Source organism: Eleutherodactylus coqui, chromosome 1 (genome assembly GCF_035609145.1).
Source record: "Eleutherodactylus coqui strain aEleCoq1 chromosome 1, aEleCoq1.hap1, whole genome shotgun sequence".
NCBI classification, from domain to species: Eukaryota; Metazoa; Chordata; class Amphibia; order Anura; family Eleutherodactylidae; genus Eleutherodactylus; species Eleutherodactylus coqui.
The window spans coordinates 495,744,955-495,764,018 of record NC_089837.1 but is presented as its reverse complement, the minus strand read 5'-3'; the positions used below and the strand labels follow the sequence as shown (position 1 = coordinate 495,764,018).

The window sequence follows — 19,064 nt, the reverse complement described above, 5'->3', positions numbered from 1 at the left end:
TCATACCATTCAGAGGCATCGAAATGAATTGATATTCAGGATCAGCCGCTGCCTTCATTATGCCGTTCAGTAATAACTCGTCTTAGACGACTAGATAAATAGAGAGTTTCAGGATGAAATTTCTTCTAATGGGTATGTTTTACTGCACCGGAGAGGAAGGTAGCGCACTTTGTCAGCGAGGTAAATTCAGTGATTTACATGCATCCTTATTCTCACACAATGATACTATTCAACCATAACTTTAAAACTACTGATGGATGAAGGGAAGAACTGGTGACAATGGCGCCTGTCAGGGGTGATATAAAAGGCAGTAAGTGATCAGTCAGTTCTGGAAGTTGATGTGTTGAAAGCTGGAAAAATGGGAAAATTTAAGGATCTGAGTGACAAGGACTAAATTGTGATGTATAGATGACTGGGTCAGAGCGTCTCCAAAACAGCAGGTCAGTGTGAGTATGTAGTGGTTAGTACATACCAGAAGTGGCCCAAGGAAGGACAGCTGTTGATAGGGTTGGGGGCACCCAAGGCTTATTGATGTCTGTGGAGTGAAGCCTATCCCAACTGGCCCAATTCCACAGAAGAGGTAGTGTACCACAAATTGCTGATAAAGTTCCTGCTGGCTGTAATCGAAAGGTGTTTGATCACACAGGATATCACAGCTCCCTATGTATGGGGCTGCGTATCTGCAGACCGCTCAGATTGCCCATGTGGACCCCTGTCCATCACTGAAATCGTTTATAATAGGCACGTGAGCATCAGAACTGGACCATGGAGCAGTGGAAGAAGGCGGTTTGGTCTGATGAATCATGTTTTCTTTTCCATCATGTAGACTGGCAGGTGCATATTTGTCATTTACCGGAGAAGAGATGCACTATGGGAAGAAGACAAGAGGCACGGTGATGTCTGGGCAACGCTTTGCTGGGAAACCCTAGAACTTAGCATCATGTGGATGTGACATGTACCACCTACTGGAGATGAGCGAGCACGCTCGTTCAAGGCTGATGGTCGAGCGAGCAACGGTCTCAAGTAACTGATTACTCGTCTGAGCAAATGCGGGGGAGGGGGCGCGGCGGGGGGTAGCGGGTGAGGGCGGGGGGGAGGAGAGAGCCCCCCCCCCCCGCCCCGCGCATTTGCTCGGACCAGCAATCAATTACCCGAGAAGACCGATGCTCGCTCAAGCATCAGCCTTAAACGAGCATGCTTGCTCATCTCTACCACCTACCTAACATTGTACAGACAAGTACCACCTTCATGGCATTGGTATTCCCTAATGGCATTGGCCTCTTTCAGCAGGCTAGACGCCCCACAAACATTGTTCAGGAATAGTGTGAGGGACAAAGGGAACATGACAAAGGGATTAAGATGGTGATTTGCCCTCCAAATTTCCTGATCTCAATCCAATCAAGCATTCGTCAGAAGTGCTGAAAAACCAAGTCCAATCCATGGAAGCTGCACTTCATGTCTTATAAGACCTGTGTGATCTACTTCTAATGTCTTGGTACAAATATCACAAGACACCTTCATAGCTCTTGTAGAGTCCATTGTTCAACTAGTCAGACCACTTTTTCTGGCACCTTTATTATGGTGACTACCCACTAGCGTTTGCGAATTTGCTGCGTTTTTTTCCCCCCAGGTGTCTATGGGGCTTTCTAATGTTAAAAACGCATTGCGGCAAAATCGCAGGAGGGGATTTTAAATCCCCGCCTGCTGAATACTACACAGAGCAGTTCAGGAGAACTGCCGGCTGGCCGCGGCTGAACTCCGTCTGCAGGGAAAAGGTGAGTATTTTTTTATTTTTACACATTTTAGGATGTTTTTCAGTTAAGGATTATATTTTTAAGCCCTTCCCGAAAATTCATCCCGCGCTCGCCGGCAGACCATTGCTTTCAATGGAGCCGGCTGTATTGAATTCAATGGGCGAACATCGTTCTTCTCTGCCACAGCTGTTACAGCTGTGGCAGTGGAGAACGATCTTTAAGTATATGTTTTCAATGGGGTCGGCGCTGCTGCCGCCGGCCCCATTGAGCACCTATATAGAACACAGCGATGCGCAGAACGCAGATAGGCGCGATCTGCGAATCGTTGTGTCCTATAATTGATCGCACATCCGCATAAAAAGCGGACATGTGACCGATCCCATTGGGATGCATTTGGTCTATAGATCTGCAGATCGCAAGCGCGTCTCCAAATCGGACCAAAAACCGGTCGTGGGACCGAGGCCTTACACTGCATTGGTGTACTTTTCTGAAAAGTGGGTGGGCTTAGCTGAGTGGGCATGGCCTATCACAACCTGGCAAATTTACTATAATTCCCACCTGAAATTGGTGTAAATTGTAGCGCAAGTCTACAACAGCGCATAGCATTCCTGAGTTCTCTGCTACATTTCTACAAGACTGTTTCAAGATTAGGCACAGCCAAGAACCGGAGGAGTGAAATAAAAGAAAGTTACATCCCAGAGAACCTCTTTATTATTACTCCGAGCTCTCCTGTGAACAATGCCGCGGTAGGTAGAGAATGATGAGTATTTGCTATTGAGAACTCTATTGTTGAGGGTGTAACAAAGGCATCATGATTGGCTTCGCCATGATCCTTGAAGAGCATTCTATGGAAATTACTTATACAATCTATCAGCGCAACCCATTATTGTGACTGCATTTCTTTATTTATACAGAAACTGCCTTTACTTCATTGTCTTGATTTTAATGACTTTTTTTCATTTGCATACAATTTTGTACAAAAGATGATCCAGCAGCAAAAAAATAAAACCAGAATGTACACTAAGCAGATGCGCTTCTTACAAAGTGATTACATTGACTGGAGCAGCAGAGTTGTCGTCTCTCTTGTTATGCATATTAGAAAGCTCACCGTAATCTTGCTAAAGGTTAAGCCCTAGGACGTCCAGCCTTCATGTCTATTTAGCCATTTCCGCCCCTCTTAGCTAGCCGCGATCTCTCTATCCCACCATCTTTACATTCAGTAAAACATTCCACTGTGGAATACATTCAAATAAAAGATCATCATCGCGGTTTCTTGACCACCGGTGAGCAGACCAAAAGATCCAGTGAGAACATTAGTTGGTCTTGGTCTTTGATTTCACGCTAAAATTAGCCAACAGATACAATAGGTTCCACCGCTGAGATATCAGTCTTCCCAGACTGGATGTTAGAAGAAGATGGGAGGGTATGTGACACTAATGACCTTTTGAAGCTTCGGTTTTCGGGCCAAGCGACTCTATATGAGGGGAGGTTGGAGGGAAGCATGTCCTCCTGTGGCTCGGGCTGCTTCTTGCAAATGGTGAGCAAGGCTTTTAACTCAGATCTGAAATTGTCATTGAGCCAACAGTATATAAATGGGTTGTAACAGGTACTGCTCATGGCAAACCAGTGGAATGCAAAGTAAACGGCATTGTTAGTACGAATTATTTGACTAGAGAGGAGGACGACATAACAGTTCAAAGGAAACCAACAGACGGCGAAGAGGACAACCACAAGCATCAACATCTTGATGGTCTTCTTTTTCTTTCGACGAAGGGCGAAGTACTGCTCGGTGGTAACATCTCCAATGGCGTTCCGGAGCCATAGCTTTTTTGCTACAGTAGTGTAGGCAACAGAGATGATTAGTAATGGCAGGACATACAGTAAGATGAATGTGGCTAGGTCAAGATACTTCCAGAAGAGGTCAGAAGGTTCCGGGAAGTCAGGGAGACATAAACTTCGGATATTCTCCTCACTGTAAATAAAACAGAATAGTAAATGGTGATTTTTGAAACCAAAATTTTTATGTTTATAAAGAGAGAAGTTGGAAACAAAAATTTTCATGTTAGTGCTAAACCCGGAGTTATTTGTACGCTGTCCTATAGGAGCCAGACTAAAAGGTGCAAGAACATCCACTAAATAGCCCCCAATTATGCCAGTTTGGGGTCCAGAAGATACCATGCACACAAATATTAGGTGTCTTCTCTAATGCATGTTTAGAAGCACACAGGTGAGACGGATTCCACATGCGGGATCCCTCAGAGAAATCCAGTTGTGACCTCAGCTGGGGACCCAGTGTACCTGCATTTTCTGTAATGCAGATGGTCCTGGAGGCTCACAGGAGGTCATACACAGTACAGATCCCCCCCAATATTTGTATTTCCGGGGCTGTTGCTAGGCGATGACGTGGGTAACCGCAGTCCACACGCAATCTCAATTGCGTATGGGCTGTGGGTCGGACAGCCTCCATTGACTTCAATAGAGGCCATCTGCGTAGAGTCTGCAGCAAAATAGAGCATACTGTGATTCTTCCTCCGCTCACAGAATACGCAATTTGTATCCGTGAGTGTGAAGGTAAAAGCGAAAGTACGTACCTTTCAATGCGTGTAATTTGCTCTGGATTCTTCATGCTGACACAATGACTGTGGATTCCACAATAGGAATCCGGTCGTGTGAAGCTGGCCTAAGTCCCTGGTGGTCTAAGGTAGTGGAAGGCTTAAAGGCCTTAGTCCTGGTAGTCTAGTGTAGAGGAGTCGTTATTTTATGCATCCCTGATAATCTAGGGGAATATTAGAGTTAATGTAATCTTCCTTGGTGGTCTAGTGTTTTTTCAACTTTCAAAGTGCCCCCTACTCCAACAAGTACATCAAAGAACCCCGGAAGCTGTAATCATATACAACACTGCCCATTACAAGCACAGATTGAGTGTTCCCTAGTCATAAGGCATATTCCCTCTGAGGTATAAGTGTCATAAATTACGGACCTATGGTCTGTAGTAGGAGAATGGCTGCTTTTTACCTCCCTGGTGGTCTAGGGTTAATACCATCTCCCAGTGTAGTCTAGGGTAGTATAGGAATTAGTTTGCTTCCCTGGTGATCTTTGATGATGGATAGATTAGTGACCTCTTCTGTGGTCTCGAGTAGAAGAGGGGGTTAAAAAAGGTTTCTGAACTATACCAAAAACTTTCCCTACGGCAGGGAATGGGATAAAAAATAAAAATCGTTGTTACTGACCCTTCCACTGTGTCTCCGATCCAGCGCCACTGAGCTAGTCTCCTTCCCTCCGATTTTGCTGAAACAGGAAGCGATGATGTCACCTTGGTTGTTCATATGACCATTGCTGCTAATCGCTGTCCTCAGCAGTCATATATGGTTCATGCACACACTGGCAGCATGATGTTATCATCTCCTGTTTCAGCAGGGACCGGAGCAGAGGGAACGGGGTGGCCACACCGTACCCAGAGGCGCAGTGCAAGGATGAGTAATGGCTATTATATTTTTTATGCCATTCTATACTCTGGGGCTGTTTTTTCTTTTTTTTATGTCATCATTTCCTTCAATTCCTGGCGGTCTAGTGATTCCTTTGTAGTCTTCTGACAAAAAGCTGAATGCTGTGTGCTCGGCTTTTCTTCCTGTCCCGCATTCATTATAATGTTAAGTGACAAAGCATTGACAAAGAGGACTGTGAGCTACAGTTGCTATCACCATTTTTCAACCCCCATTGCAAATCCAAGAACATCAGTGACCTGGAAGCCATTACCCATGAGGACAGAGCTGAGAAAACTCATGAACACTGTCAGAAGCTGCAGTTTGTCAGTTAATCACATCTGCAGCCAGTCATAACCGCAAAGACTGCTCTACTAAGTACTAAAGATGCTGGTCATGAAGGGGTTAATAATTCTTAGATTGCAGTAGTCAGTAAAAGTGATATTTTTTGTTGAATTTGGAGAAACCACTTTAGTTGTGTTGAGCTATTTATATTGTTCTTGTCTGACTGTTTTTTTGCAAACAGCTGAAAGTTTGTAAACTTGACAAACATATGTCCCACTTCTAGCTGTTTTGCTATAGAAAGCAGACAGCTCCATATATCACACAGTGGCCCAGGTTTGTACTACAGGCTGAGTACCATTCACTTTAATATGACTCATTCTGCAGTACCAATTTATGCCACTGCAGAATGTACAGAGCTGTCTGCTTTCTGCAGCAAAATACAACTAGTTTAAGACCTTGGTTACATCATTTTCTTCTGTTCTGCTGCATCTCTCATATGCTGGGTACCAATAGTGCTCAGTGGACTCTATTGACTATGTGGGAGATATCCTATATGTATTTTATGTATTTTTGTCAACTGTGAAGATGCAATGTTGTGTTTCCAATCTGAACCTCTGGGGGAAGGGAACATCACCCCCCCCCCCCCACCTCCACAAGAACTGAAGGAGCAGTGATAAACTGGTCAAACCTCCCAAATACCTCCCTCTGAGAATGACCTATCAGCTCACTGTAACTGTATCCTAAATTGCCTGACTTCCTGTGTTGAAACTTATTTAAGTTTTACCCACGCTTAATAAAGATAGAGACTCTTTTGGGGACACATGATGTAGGCTTGTGATCTTTGAAAGGTTCTCCAGGTCTGCACATATTATCAAATTTGGAACGCACAGTATATCGAATAGCGAATTTTGCGCTAACAAATTTGGAGGCACTGCTGAGATAATGAAGATACAGAGATATGAAGATATGAGATATGAAGATATTTCATCGTTATCTGGACACAAGGGGACTTCGAAGCAGAGACGGACGGATAATGAGCTCAAACAAGGTAATAAGTTATTCTTGTACCTGTACCATCTCTCCCTCTCTGCTATGATCCACCCCAGGCCAGGTGAGTTGAAATATGATAAGTCTGTATCAAAAGAACTATGAAGTAGATATACTGTGTGGTTTTTATGTTGTCTGTGAAGTAATGTCCTGAGTGTAAAAAGGTGTGAGCTATGGGGGTTTATATTGTCTCTGTAGTCGTGAATGGTGTGAACAGACTGTGCAGGTTAATAAGGAACAAAGAATGTGTAGAATAACTTGTTAAAAGAAAGTAAAAAGGAAAGTTGATGTAAGCAATTTTAGCTGAAGGTTATAGTAGTGAAGAAAGTTGCTGGTCAATGAGTTAAAAAAAAAGGTAGAAGGTTTAACAATGAACGGTGATAATAGTTGCTATCTGGAGTGGTGAATATAAGTATGTGGGTGGAAATGGGCATAAGTTGTATTATGTTTGTCATTGGATAGCCTATTCTGAACAAAATATGTAAAAACCGCGGTACATAAGAGTGTTTCTTATATATATATTTTGTTCAATATGGGAAGTTCTATGTACAGTAAACACAATCCCAGTTTCTACTTCACATGAGATACTTATCAGTCTGTATATGAGTGAGTGAAAACCCCAGTGAGTGTGAATTTGTGGGTATAAATGGAAGGGCCCGTATGAGAGTTAGATTGTGTTATATGGTATATACTATTCGGAGGCTAGAAATGAAATGAGGCAAGAAAGACCAAACGCTAAGCCAGACCACAGGGGGTGGAGCTAGGTGATGTAAGCAGATGGGAGGAAGAACAATAGGAAGAGGTCTTGCTCCACCCTCAACACAGATCAGCCTAGGAGAGAAGTGTGTCTCCATTTAAGTGGATGTTGGTATATATATATGTATATTGTGGTAATGTATAGAGGGAAGGTTACTCTTAGACTCCATGTTAAGTCTCTCACTTGAACAAATAGAGGTGACCAAAGGAGGGGCATCTAATTTTATTCCTGACGGTAGTTGTGTGAGATAATAGTCCAGGATTGCCACAGTGTATATATATATATATACATATAGGTTCTTGGAGTATGTGGATAATTTAAAAATATTGGGTTGTGTTAATTTGAATATTATTGAATTAAGATACTAAAATGAGATAATTGTGTACTTGAGACATCTGATAAGTACTTTAGTCAAATTAATAGCAAAAGTTCTATTTTAGAGTGTATCTCATTTTCAATTAACAACAGCATTTTACGTGAAGATCGTTACATTTGGGGGGAAAAAAATAAGTACATTTTTGATGCCAGTAATTGAGTTTATCCCAAATGCTATCAGGGATATTAGTCCCTTAGTAAACCAGTAGTTAACCATCATTTGTGCAGTTGTTATGGTTGTAGTTTGTAATAACAATATTTCCTCTCCTGTTTGCAGTATGTTTTTGTGCAGGTACCAGAGATGGTGTGGGGCCCCGTAACGTCATGCTTCCTCAAGGGGTCATAAAATACTGTATAGAGTGCAAATTAAACATCTTTCAGTTTCCAGACTAGCTAAGTATGAGACTGCCCTGCTAGCACCCTCACATATCGCAATCAAGTGGGGTATAGTTCCAAATGATGTTTCATATCTTTTACTGAATTCAGAAGGTTAAGAGGAAGGGGCGGCAGGTGCAGACCATAACATTAAATAGCAAGCACATGGTTGTATGATTGTAGAAACACGAATGAAAAGAGAAACTAGTGGTCCTAACAATAATGTTGTAATTGCCATGATTAATGTAAATCTTGAGTTTTACCCATAGATGGTTCCAAATATCGATGAAATGGACAAGCAAAACAGGCTATGCAGTGGTAGCCAACAAAAAGAGGTAATTGTACAAAAACCACTCTTTTCCTCCTGAGACACTCAGTTACTCAGGAAATAGAGGTGATGGCGCTCACTGAAATATGTAAGCTGACTGCAGGTAGGTCTGTCAATGTCTGCACCGACTTAAGGTACACATTGGGAATCGTACACGATTTCACATCCTATGTGGCACAGTGGAAGTTTCATGGGGTGCTTGAGTAAACCAATCCAGAACGCAGAAGCAGTGTCTTTGTTCTACAAGGTTTTAGCTCTTTCCGCACAGGTGACTTATCATCAGAGTCCAGGCTTATGCCAAAGAGACAACCACTGAGGCTGGAAGGAACCAGAGAGCAGGCACCGCAGTAGCCTGACTTCCCTTGAATGAGGTAACGGCTGTTAACCTGTTTGCACCTGAAACAGGTGTAGATATTTCTCTGTTGCTTGAATTGCAGGAACAGGCCTGAAAAGAAGACAAAGGAGGAGTGGAAAAGCGAGCGGAATGCTACTGGGGTCTGGCAGAAAGGTAAATGCCTGTGCCTCCCCTGCACGCTGTACTCCATGATGTCACACCTGATCCCTGAGCTAACCCATTCATCCAAGGAGGTAATGTGTGGTATGGTGTCTTCTGCTTGGCTTACCCCAGGGTTCAACACTGCTGCAATAGGGTTTGTACAGGGATGTATGATATGCGCCCGTTAAAATCCAGGCCAATTGGTCAAGATACCTTCTCGGTGCGAGCCAGACTATCTGTATCAGTGACTGCAGGATGAGAGCATACAGCTACCAAAGGTAGGTGTTTGGAGTTGTTGGTGTGCATAGACCTCTTTTCATGTTAGTTGGAGGCGTGGCTTGAGAAATAAAAAAAATAAAAATAATTTTTAGCACGCCAAAAATATGACCTAAGAATATGTTTTATGAAAGTAATTTTGAATATTTGGGTACACCAGAAGTAATAATAAATAATGGAGGTAAACATTTTAATAGTCATCTACTCGGCTAGAACCACGCCTGATTGTAAAACTAAGTTGAGTCCTTATGAAGGTTTTGTTTGGTAGGGCTCTTGAAATAGGCCTATGCTTATTCCAGGCCAAAAAGGAGGGCCTCACCTCCCAAGTGAGTGCCTTATATCAGGAGTTATATCAACTGTCACTCATAAATGTGTATTCTCCTTGTTTCCAGATCAAGAGTCGCATAGTTTGCTTTCAGGTGGTTTAGTTGTCCTAAAAAGACGCAAGGAAGAGCTTCGAATCAAGATACAAAGAACCCTTTCAAGTGCTGTTAACTACTACAATCTCAGTGAAACTTGAAGAAAAGCTAATTTGGGTTCATGTCAGACATTGAATAAAGATTATCAAGGGAGGAGACAAATGTGGCCCATATCCTTTGTTATATGTAGGACCCTTGCGGTTATTGGGCTGTCATTTCTCTTCTTCCTCATAAGGGTAATAGAAGACGTACATCCTATGAAGAGGGTTATTACTGTTTCATATGTAATATGCAGAGGCGTAACTTGAAGCTCCCGGGCCCCGATGAAAAACTTGGAACAGGGCCCTGAACTATAATGCTTTACTCATAGTACTGGGTTCCCTATATGAAGAAGAGAGGCCTTATGGGCCCCCCAAAAGGCTCCTGGGCCTGGGTGCAACCGTATCCTCTGTATCCTCTATAGTTACGCCCCTGCTGATGTGTCAAAGATCAGAAAAATGTCAATAGATACAATAAGGTAGCAGTAAGTGTACCAATGTTTCAGCCATATTGTGTAATCAGACCAATGTTAACATGTAACAAACAATATAACCTGAAATCACACCTTGGAAAGCCAGTCACATTCAACATGTTGTATTATCTAAACTATGAACAAGGTGGCTTATGGAGAAAACGTGAAGAAGATAAATCTTTTAGGAGCCATCTACCTAGAATACCGTTGGGAAACTGTAACGTGTTTGTGTGGTATTTTCCTTATCCTGGATATCACCCAGCAGTAGGAAGGGATAATATTAGGAGACAGGGAAAGGGCCCAGGCGTGAGGTGTCACACCTGCGGGAGGCAGCCTCATGGCGAAGGTAACAGCTAGGGTCCCTGTAGGCCGTAGGCAAAGGCCCGAGAACACAAATAGGAAGAAAAAACTATCCAGGAGAATGAAAATACGTACAACAAAGGAGGGAATTGTGGGAGATATCCTATATGTATTTTATGTATTTTTGTCAACTGCGAAGATGCTATGTTGTGTTTCCGGTCTGAACCTCTGGGGGAAGGGAACATCACCCCCCCCCCCCACCTCCACAAGAACTGAAGGAGCAGTGATAAACTGGTCAAGCTGGTTTTAACTGGCAAAAACCTATCTAGGAATGTCTTTGTCTTCGAAAAGCAGAGAGGAGAAACAGGATGTTCTTCTCATGAGACCAAATTCAAGAATGAACTGAGCGTGCTCACCGAAGTTCCTTCCAGATGGATGACATCACAAGCTACCTCCCAAATACCTCCCTCTGAGAATGACCTATCAGCTCACTGTAACTGTATCCTAAATTGCCTGACTTCCTGTGTTGAAACTTATTTAAGTTTTACCCGCGCTTAATAAAGATAGAGACTCTTTTGGGGACACATGATGTAGGCTTGTGATCTTTGAAAGGCTCTCCAGGCCTGCACATATTATCTCATTTGGAACGCACAGTATATCGAATAGCGAATTTTGCGCTAACAACTATATAATGGGTTCTACTGGGTTTCCGTCAAGGTGTTTAGCATTTTAACTAAATAGCGTTGCATGTTGCACATTTTTAAGCAAGATTTTTTTCTTAGCTGATAAATAAGGCGCATGCGAGGCACTTCATGTACTAGTCTTAAAATATATAGTATGTGGGCAGCTCTTAACGAAAAAGAAAAAAAACACAGTAATGATATGACGCCAGATTACAATGATTGCCTCGTTTCACAACCTTCAATATGAGAAATGTCTCCTATATTAACATAATACACCAAGTATATTTAATATGTTATTGACCATGTTATAAACCAAGTTATGATTATACGACTTGGTTTTCATTGGCCACAGGTTTAGCTAGAGTACATTAAGGACATTGTCCTATTCAATAATATCACGGGCATCTCTGAGCTGATCAAACTTTGTTTTATAAAGTTTAGTATTTTTGTAGCGCCTTGATAAACTCCCTTTTGAAAGACAAGTGGAAATTTATTATATTAAAGTGACTATTTGCCAGGTGCCCCTCAACTTGCACCCCTGTTACTCTGTCAGATCGGTTGGCTAATGTTAAGAGCTGCAGAATACGTTGGCGCTAGAGATGAGCGAGTATACTCAGTAAAGGCAATTGCTCGAGCGAGCATTGCCTTTATCGAGTACCTGCCCGCTCGAGATGAAACGTTCGGTGCCGGTGGCGGGCTGGGAGCTGCGGGGGAGAGCGGAGCGGAACGGAGGGAAGATCTCTCCCTCCCTCTCTCCCCCCCGCTCCCTCCTGCTGACAGCCGCTACTCACCGCTCCCCCGCGGCGGCACCCGATTATTATTTTTAAGTCCAAAATTGCCAACCTCTAGTCGGGTCCTGTACAAGTTGGGTGATGTAATTATCTTTAGTAATTGACAGAAACTTATTACCTTTATGAGATCCCCAGGTTTCGGCATCAGAGTTTATATCCAGATAGGTAAAGTGCTCCATAATAATAACCTCATTGTGATTTGCTGATTCATCTATTTGCTTCAATAATAGATTTTCAGTGGCTTCTGTTATATTTGGTGGTGTATAGAAAACCTCTATGAGGATTTTATTGTTTTATCCTCCATGTATCTCTAGCCATAGGGACGCCGCATGTTCATCTCCCTCCCGTTTATCTTTCTATAATGTAGGCTTTAAACAGGATTCCACATAAAGTCAAACCCGGTACTGGTGCATCTTGTCTCCACCGGAACTATGGGTGGACTAATGGGTTTGTCCTTGTGGAGTAATGGGGAACACTCACACCTTGTGATTGGCTACCTTCGCGGCTCTTTCTGCTGGTATCCTAGCTGTCACTGAATCTGACCCAGCTGGCATTTTCCCCACTGGACCTCACTTCTTCTGTTACTGTCTTCACCCCTATACCTTCTCCCCTTGCAGGTCCGCCACTGTCAGTTTCCCCACCACTCCCATGTTAGCTGCAATCACTGTTTCCATGGTCCTCGGCCGCTTAAGCCGTGGCAGCAGTGACATGGATGGATGTAACCTCCACCACTGAATCAGGCACCAAAGGAGAAGCTCTGCTGCAGTGCCCTGCTGTCACTCTCCGCTCTGGCACCTCTCCTCCCGTCTGGCCGCAGACCAGAAGCCGAAACAACGTTAAGCCGGGAACCGCTGTCTGTGTTCCTGTCTACCGCCACGTGTCACCCATAAGCACTGCCACCTCTCGTCCCGTCCGGCCACAGACAATCACAAGCTGTAGATGTTCCTTATAGTTCCAGCTGGCCAAACCCATTACTCCACCCCTAGTTCAGGTGAAGACAAGATTCATCAGTACCGACAAACTCCTTTCACTTTCTGTTTTTAATGATCCCTTCTGAACAGTCCAGTCACAGCATTCATCCAGCTAGGTCTTTGTTATTCCCACTATGTCATAGTTTTCCTTAGACATTATTACTTCTACTTCATCTACTTTATTGGTCAGACTTCTAGCATTTGTCACCATATAGTTTAGAGGGTTTTGGTTATTTTTTATACTACGTGTATCCCTACTAACTATTTTGCCAGTTCTAACTGTGTAACACCTCCTGCCACTCCATCTCTATTTCCATTACTTGGTCCCAGATCACTGTCTACACTGTCTTCTCCCCTATCTCTCTGGCTGCCCTTTCCCCAAGTCCCTATTTTAAACACTCCTCCATCCTTCTAGCCATTTTATTCCCCCAGCACAGCTGCACCCTCCCCATTAAGATGCAGCCCATCCCTACGGTAGAGCCTGCAGCCAACAGCAAAGTTCCCCCAGTTCCCCAGGAACCCGAACCCCTCCTTCCTTTATCAACTCTGGAGCCACTTGTTTACCTCCCTAATTTCCCGCTGCCTTTCTGTTGTGGCTCGTAGTACAGGTAGTATTTCAGAAAATGCTACCATGGAGGCGCTTGTACGAAGCCTACATTGTAGTTCCCTGAAATCATTTTCAAGGACCTACCTCTAACTTTGTCATTGGTGCCAATATGTAACATGACCATTGGGTTCTCACCTGCCCCTCCCAGTAATCTGTCAACCCGATCAGCAATGTGTCAAACTCAAGTGCCAGGAAGATAGCACACTGTTCGACGATCCCGGTCTTTGTGGAAAATTGCCCTGTCTGTCCCCCTAATTATTAAGTCTCCCACTACCAGGACCTGTCTAGAAGTGCTCCTACTCCCCTTCTTATTGGAGCAGACATCCCCCTGGTGGTCAGAGGGCATGTCGTGCTGCAGCAATGCTAACCCTGTAATGGCATGCTCTGCCAACTTTGTAAACTTGTTGGGGTGTGCCAGTTCAGGACTAGTTCCCCTGGTTCTCTTCCCTCTACCCCTCCTTCTAACTTTCACCCAGATAATCCAAACTACCATCCTCCCCCACATCTACCCCAGGAGCATCTGCTTAATGAGCACCAAACTCCTTTCAATTGTGCCAATGGATCTCAGTGTTGCAAGCTGCTCCTTTAGATCCAGGATCTGGGCTTCCAAATGTACAATGCGCTCACATGGCATACAGTAGTATGCACCCTCGGACGGCTGTTCAAGGACTGCAAACATGGTACAAGATGTACACTGGACAGCATTGTCAATTGTGTAGCACATTCTAAATTGTGATCCTACAGATGGATTAGATAAAAGTAATATATGCAAAAATTCAAATAGATAAGCAGTATATAAATACAAGTGTCTCCTCCAAAATCCATGAATCCAAAGTCACTAATCCCAAGTCACACACTTAAGAATACAGTACACTTAGAATGCAGCACACACACTCAGCTTACATATGTTTGTTTTATATAGCACTTATCTATAATACTTCTGCTTCTTGTGTTTTTCATCAACAGAAACAGCTGTGTAGGAGGATTAAAACTGGGCAAGGAACAGACAAACTCTGCTAAAAAGGTGAGGTTATGGAACCCTCTTTATGTCCCAGATAATACACCATGACAAGACTGAGTATAGCAACAAGACATAAGGTTATACTGCATCACAAAGGTCTCTCCCAGGCAAAGATTTCAAAGCAGACTAGGGTTTCAAGATCTGCTGTTCAAGCTCTTTTGAAGAAACACAAAGAAACAGGCAGCAGGACAATGCCCCTAAACATACAGCCAATTTCATTAAGAACTATCTTTAGCATAAAAAAGAACAAGAAGTCCTTGAAGTGATTATGTGGCCCCCACAAAGAGCCTGATCTCATCATCATCCAGCCCATCTGGGATTACAGGAAAAGGCAGAAGGATTTAAGCAAGCCTACATCCACAGAAGATCTGTGCTTGGTTCTCCAGGATGTTTGGAATAACCTCCTTGCTGAGTTCATTCAAAAACAGTTTGCAAGTGTGCCTTGAAGAATTGACACAAGTTTGAAGACAAGGGATGGTCACACCAAATATTGATGAGATTTAGGTTTCTCTTTTGTTTATTCACTTTGCATTTTGTTAATTGACACAAATAAACTATAAACACTTCTATTTTTGAAAACATTCTTAATTTGCATTTTTTCCACACCTACCAAAAACCTTTGCACAGTACTGTAGATGGAGCTTGAATGCCATTGATGGTCATCGGAGGTTTGTCAACTCTCTCAAGATTTGTACCTCTGCACACTTATTGCATGTTGCCTAATGGTGCTTTGAGACGGAATGACTAAAGTGAACGATATCATCTAAACACAAGCCAACAACCGAATGACGAATGAGAATTGTACGTCATTCAGTTTCTGCGGGATTCAAAATCACCATTGGCTCATTCACTTGTCGCTCCGTTTAAACACTTCTCATTCAGTGTTTCACATAGGGAATGTGAACAGTGAATGAGAAGTGACTGATTCTCGTTGAGCGAGTCAACAATGAATCTGCTTCTCTAAACAGGCTCCACGAGCGCGGCTGAAATGGTGATGACATCACCAGCTTGTTCACTCGTGCAAATGACAATCATGCTATCTAAAAGGAGCCTAATGCGAGTTTTCTGGTCAAGGAAGATAAGTGCCGCCTTGTTTAATATAAGCTCCCAGTCTGTTAATCATGCAGGCCTCTGTATCATATATTAGTAGAAGATCTAGTGCGCTGCACAATACATTTGTATGGTGCATTGGTCACTGCCATAATGATGAAACGCATGTATTATACTTGCCACAGCCAGATAAGGCTGTAGAAGGTGTTTGCAGTCAAAGTCCACATAATTGATTTCAAGCTTTTCTTAGCTTTATTTCAGAAGATATTGCCTTACAGTTGAGCTCGCCATCCTAGTCGCAGTAACAGTTGTATTAATCATGCCATATCTGACGTTGAAAAACTTGTTATTCAGTCCATTGAGAGGCACTGTGTTAGGAAACACCATTCTTCACTGGGGATAACAGTCACAGAATGTGATGTATTATCCGAAATTCTGGATCATTAGACGTCATGTAAACAGCAAACTGTGTGCATGGAGCCGATATTAATACTGGTATTTTGTTATGGGGCACAGGGGTCTTTGAGCTCCCTTAGTCATCATAGCTTGGATATGACTTCTACCTCTGCACCCCTTGCAGCTACATATGAGGGACACCAACATTCGGGTGGAAATAACAGACAGAACACTGAAACTGAAAAATTAAGAATATTTAATAATCTATGGCAGCTGTTTCAGCGATACAGTCACTTAATGAGAATCAGCGGTATATTCACTTAAACTCTGGATGCAGTTTAGAATGCTGCGTCACAGTCCAGAACACTTTAGCAACACTGTTACGCTTCTCAAATATGCTTAGTCATGTTGCAGGTCACTTGATTGCAGGGGCGTATCTATAGGGGATGCACCCAGGCTCAGGAGCCTCAGGGGGCCCATAAGGCCTCTCTTTTCCATATAGGAAAGCCAGTACTATAAATAAAGCATTATAGTTGGGGGCCCTGTTACATAATTTGCATTGGGGCCCAGAAGCTTCAATGTACACCTCTGCTTAGTTGCATACGCTATTTTGAACGTTTTCACTCCTTTTTGAGGTATACATAGTCTGTTTGTTGCAATCAAGCTTTTCGTGGCTCTATGGGCACCTGACACTTCACACAGTACTTGAACACTCAGAGTTCTCATGGTTGAGTGCACGCTCAGTCTTATCAAATTAGCGGAAATAACTGAAATGACCTCAGCTTACACGATAAATTGTCTGACACCATGTACCCAACAGGAGGTTTCAGGAAATTCCTGCGCAACTCACACAACTCTGCTTCCAACCTGTCATGGCTTCTAGGGCTTTGCCCATAGCTCTAGGCTCAGCTACACCCAACCCTCCTCACCACTGTGGCATTTCACAACCACTCTGATTACTGGAATCACGGCCACCATGACAACAACCATTGCGTCCCATACCCTGCCTTTTACACCTGACCCTGGAGGCACAATGTATTCTTTGATTCGCTCCACCACCCAGCCTGGTGCATAAGTGTTTAGTTGTCATCCTATTTGGGCTCAAGAACATGCATCCACATGGGCCATGGCAGAGACTGTTATGATCTCCAAATTATACAATTAAGCATAAACAATACACATTTAGATTAGATCATTATCCTGCAAAGCTCTCACCTATTTAGCCCTATGGTAATTGTACAATAAATGTTATTTATTATAGACACTCCTACAACAACTCCCTGCTGCTAGGCACCACTTTCTACATAAAACACTATACATATAAAGGCATGTCACATAGCTAGCACTGACTAGTACTGTAAAACTCTACAGATACATATGTATCTATACTCTATTAGCATATATTCACACTATATAGCTAACTTTATGTATGTAGGCAGTTTATTCTAGCTTACCAGCTTCATTATATATATAAATACGAAAGCCTTCACAAGCTGACCAACTAAGTCTCTAACTTCCCGGTGTCGTGCAAGCATGAAATTTGCCCCGAACATTCCTTAGATCCTAATTAGGAAAAGTAAAGGGGTCACAACTTGATTATTCAATTAGAAGCACGAAAATCTGCAAAAAAATGATACATTGAAATTTATGGTTTTGTTTTATCCCATTATGCAGTTGTGATTATTACTGCCGCATAATGGGACTAAAACACACCTATGTGAAGAAGCCCTTATGTGTATACTAGCTGATATACCTGACTTTGCCCGATTTACTGCATGTACCAATGTCCCTCTGAAGAATGTGCCATCCCTACCATTCTCCTCACTTATTACCCTTAAAGGTAGTGCCCCTTATAATTCACATTTACCACCAGACTGGAGGTTGCAGCCCATTCTTAGCCTTAACCCCTTGAGTGCCGGGTTTCCTACCACCCTGTCATGCCCACCAGGGCAGGTTTTTTAAAATGGTCTAATCATTGAATTTCAACTAATTTTGCAGTTGCGTCTCAAGAGCCATAACCTTTTCATTTTTCCATTGACCAGGCCATATGAGGGCTTGTTTTTTGCGGGACAAGTTGTGATTTTTTTAAACAGGGGGGAGGAAAAAAAGAAATGGGGAAAAATGAAAAAAAGGAGCCATGTCATTAAGGGGTTAAATAATGTATTAACTTCCTTCTCTGGGTCATTACGACGCATGGATACCACATGTGTGATTGTATTTTTGATTTTTTACAAAGTAAAGGGAGACAAGTGTTTTTATTATTTTTTTATAATTTTTTAAACTTTTTTTTTTAAATTTTTATTTAATTTTTTTTTCTTGTCCCTTTAGGGGACTTCCACAGGGACCCATCAGAACCCCCTGATCACATTCCGGGGGTCCGATGGTGACAGCCCTTTACATGTTACAGTGACAGCCCTTTACATGCTGCAGTCACATAGACTGCAGCATGTAAAGGGTTAACACAGCAGAGATCAGAGGTTTTCTCTGATCTCTGCTGTAAGAGCAGGTACCTAGCTGTCCTCTCACAGCCAAGCACCAAGCTCTCCCTGCCACAGAGACCATCGGCTTGCTTCTGACAAGCCGATGGTCTCTATGGCAACCTGTAAACAAAGCAGGAGATTGCCAGCATATCAGCAATATCTTCTGCTGGTTTTTCAAAAGCCCTTGCTTTGTTCTCTGTGGGTCTGTGCAGGCAGAGCACACTGTCACAGCTTGTGGCATTGTGCTCTGCAGCTCCCATAGTGATACATAGCCCGGAAATCTTCCGGGCTATGTCGCTATGGGCAGTGGAGCTCGTCCCGGAAAATTTCCGGGCGTGCCACTCAAGGGGTTAAAGGCATCAGTAAGATAGAGAATTAGATTAGGTACATGACATAGGGTGCACTTACTTTTGCACTTAGCATTGAATAATCGAGTTGTGACCCCTTTACTTTTCCTATTTAGGATCTAAAGAATGTTCGTGCCAAATTTCACATTTGTACAACACCGGAAAGTTAAAGAATTAGTGGTGAGTGAGTGAGTGAGGGCTTTCGCTTTTATATATATATACACACACATACATACTGAGGAGAATTTACCTCACCTCTATTTATATAAATGTGAAAGCTCTCACTGATTTTTCCCTCGCTGAATGATTCATC

At 42.9% G+C, this 19,064-nt stretch overlaps 1 protein-coding gene across 1 annotated transcript in view; it reads right to left on the bottom strand.

Moving 5' to 3' along the window:
• Nucleotides 1-2,734: 2,734 nt before the first annotated feature.
• Nucleotides 2,735-19,064, bottom strand: part of GPR83 (G protein-coupled receptor 83) — a 38,585-nt gene continuing 22,255 nt past the window's right edge. The window contains exon 4 of the mRNA XM_066594087.1: nucleotides 2,735-3,726. Coding sequence (XP_066450184.1) covers nucleotides 3,102-3,726 — 625 coding nt within the window. The 3' untranslated portion in view covers nucleotides 2,735-3,101. The remainder of the gene's footprint in view (nucleotides 3,727-19,064) is intronic.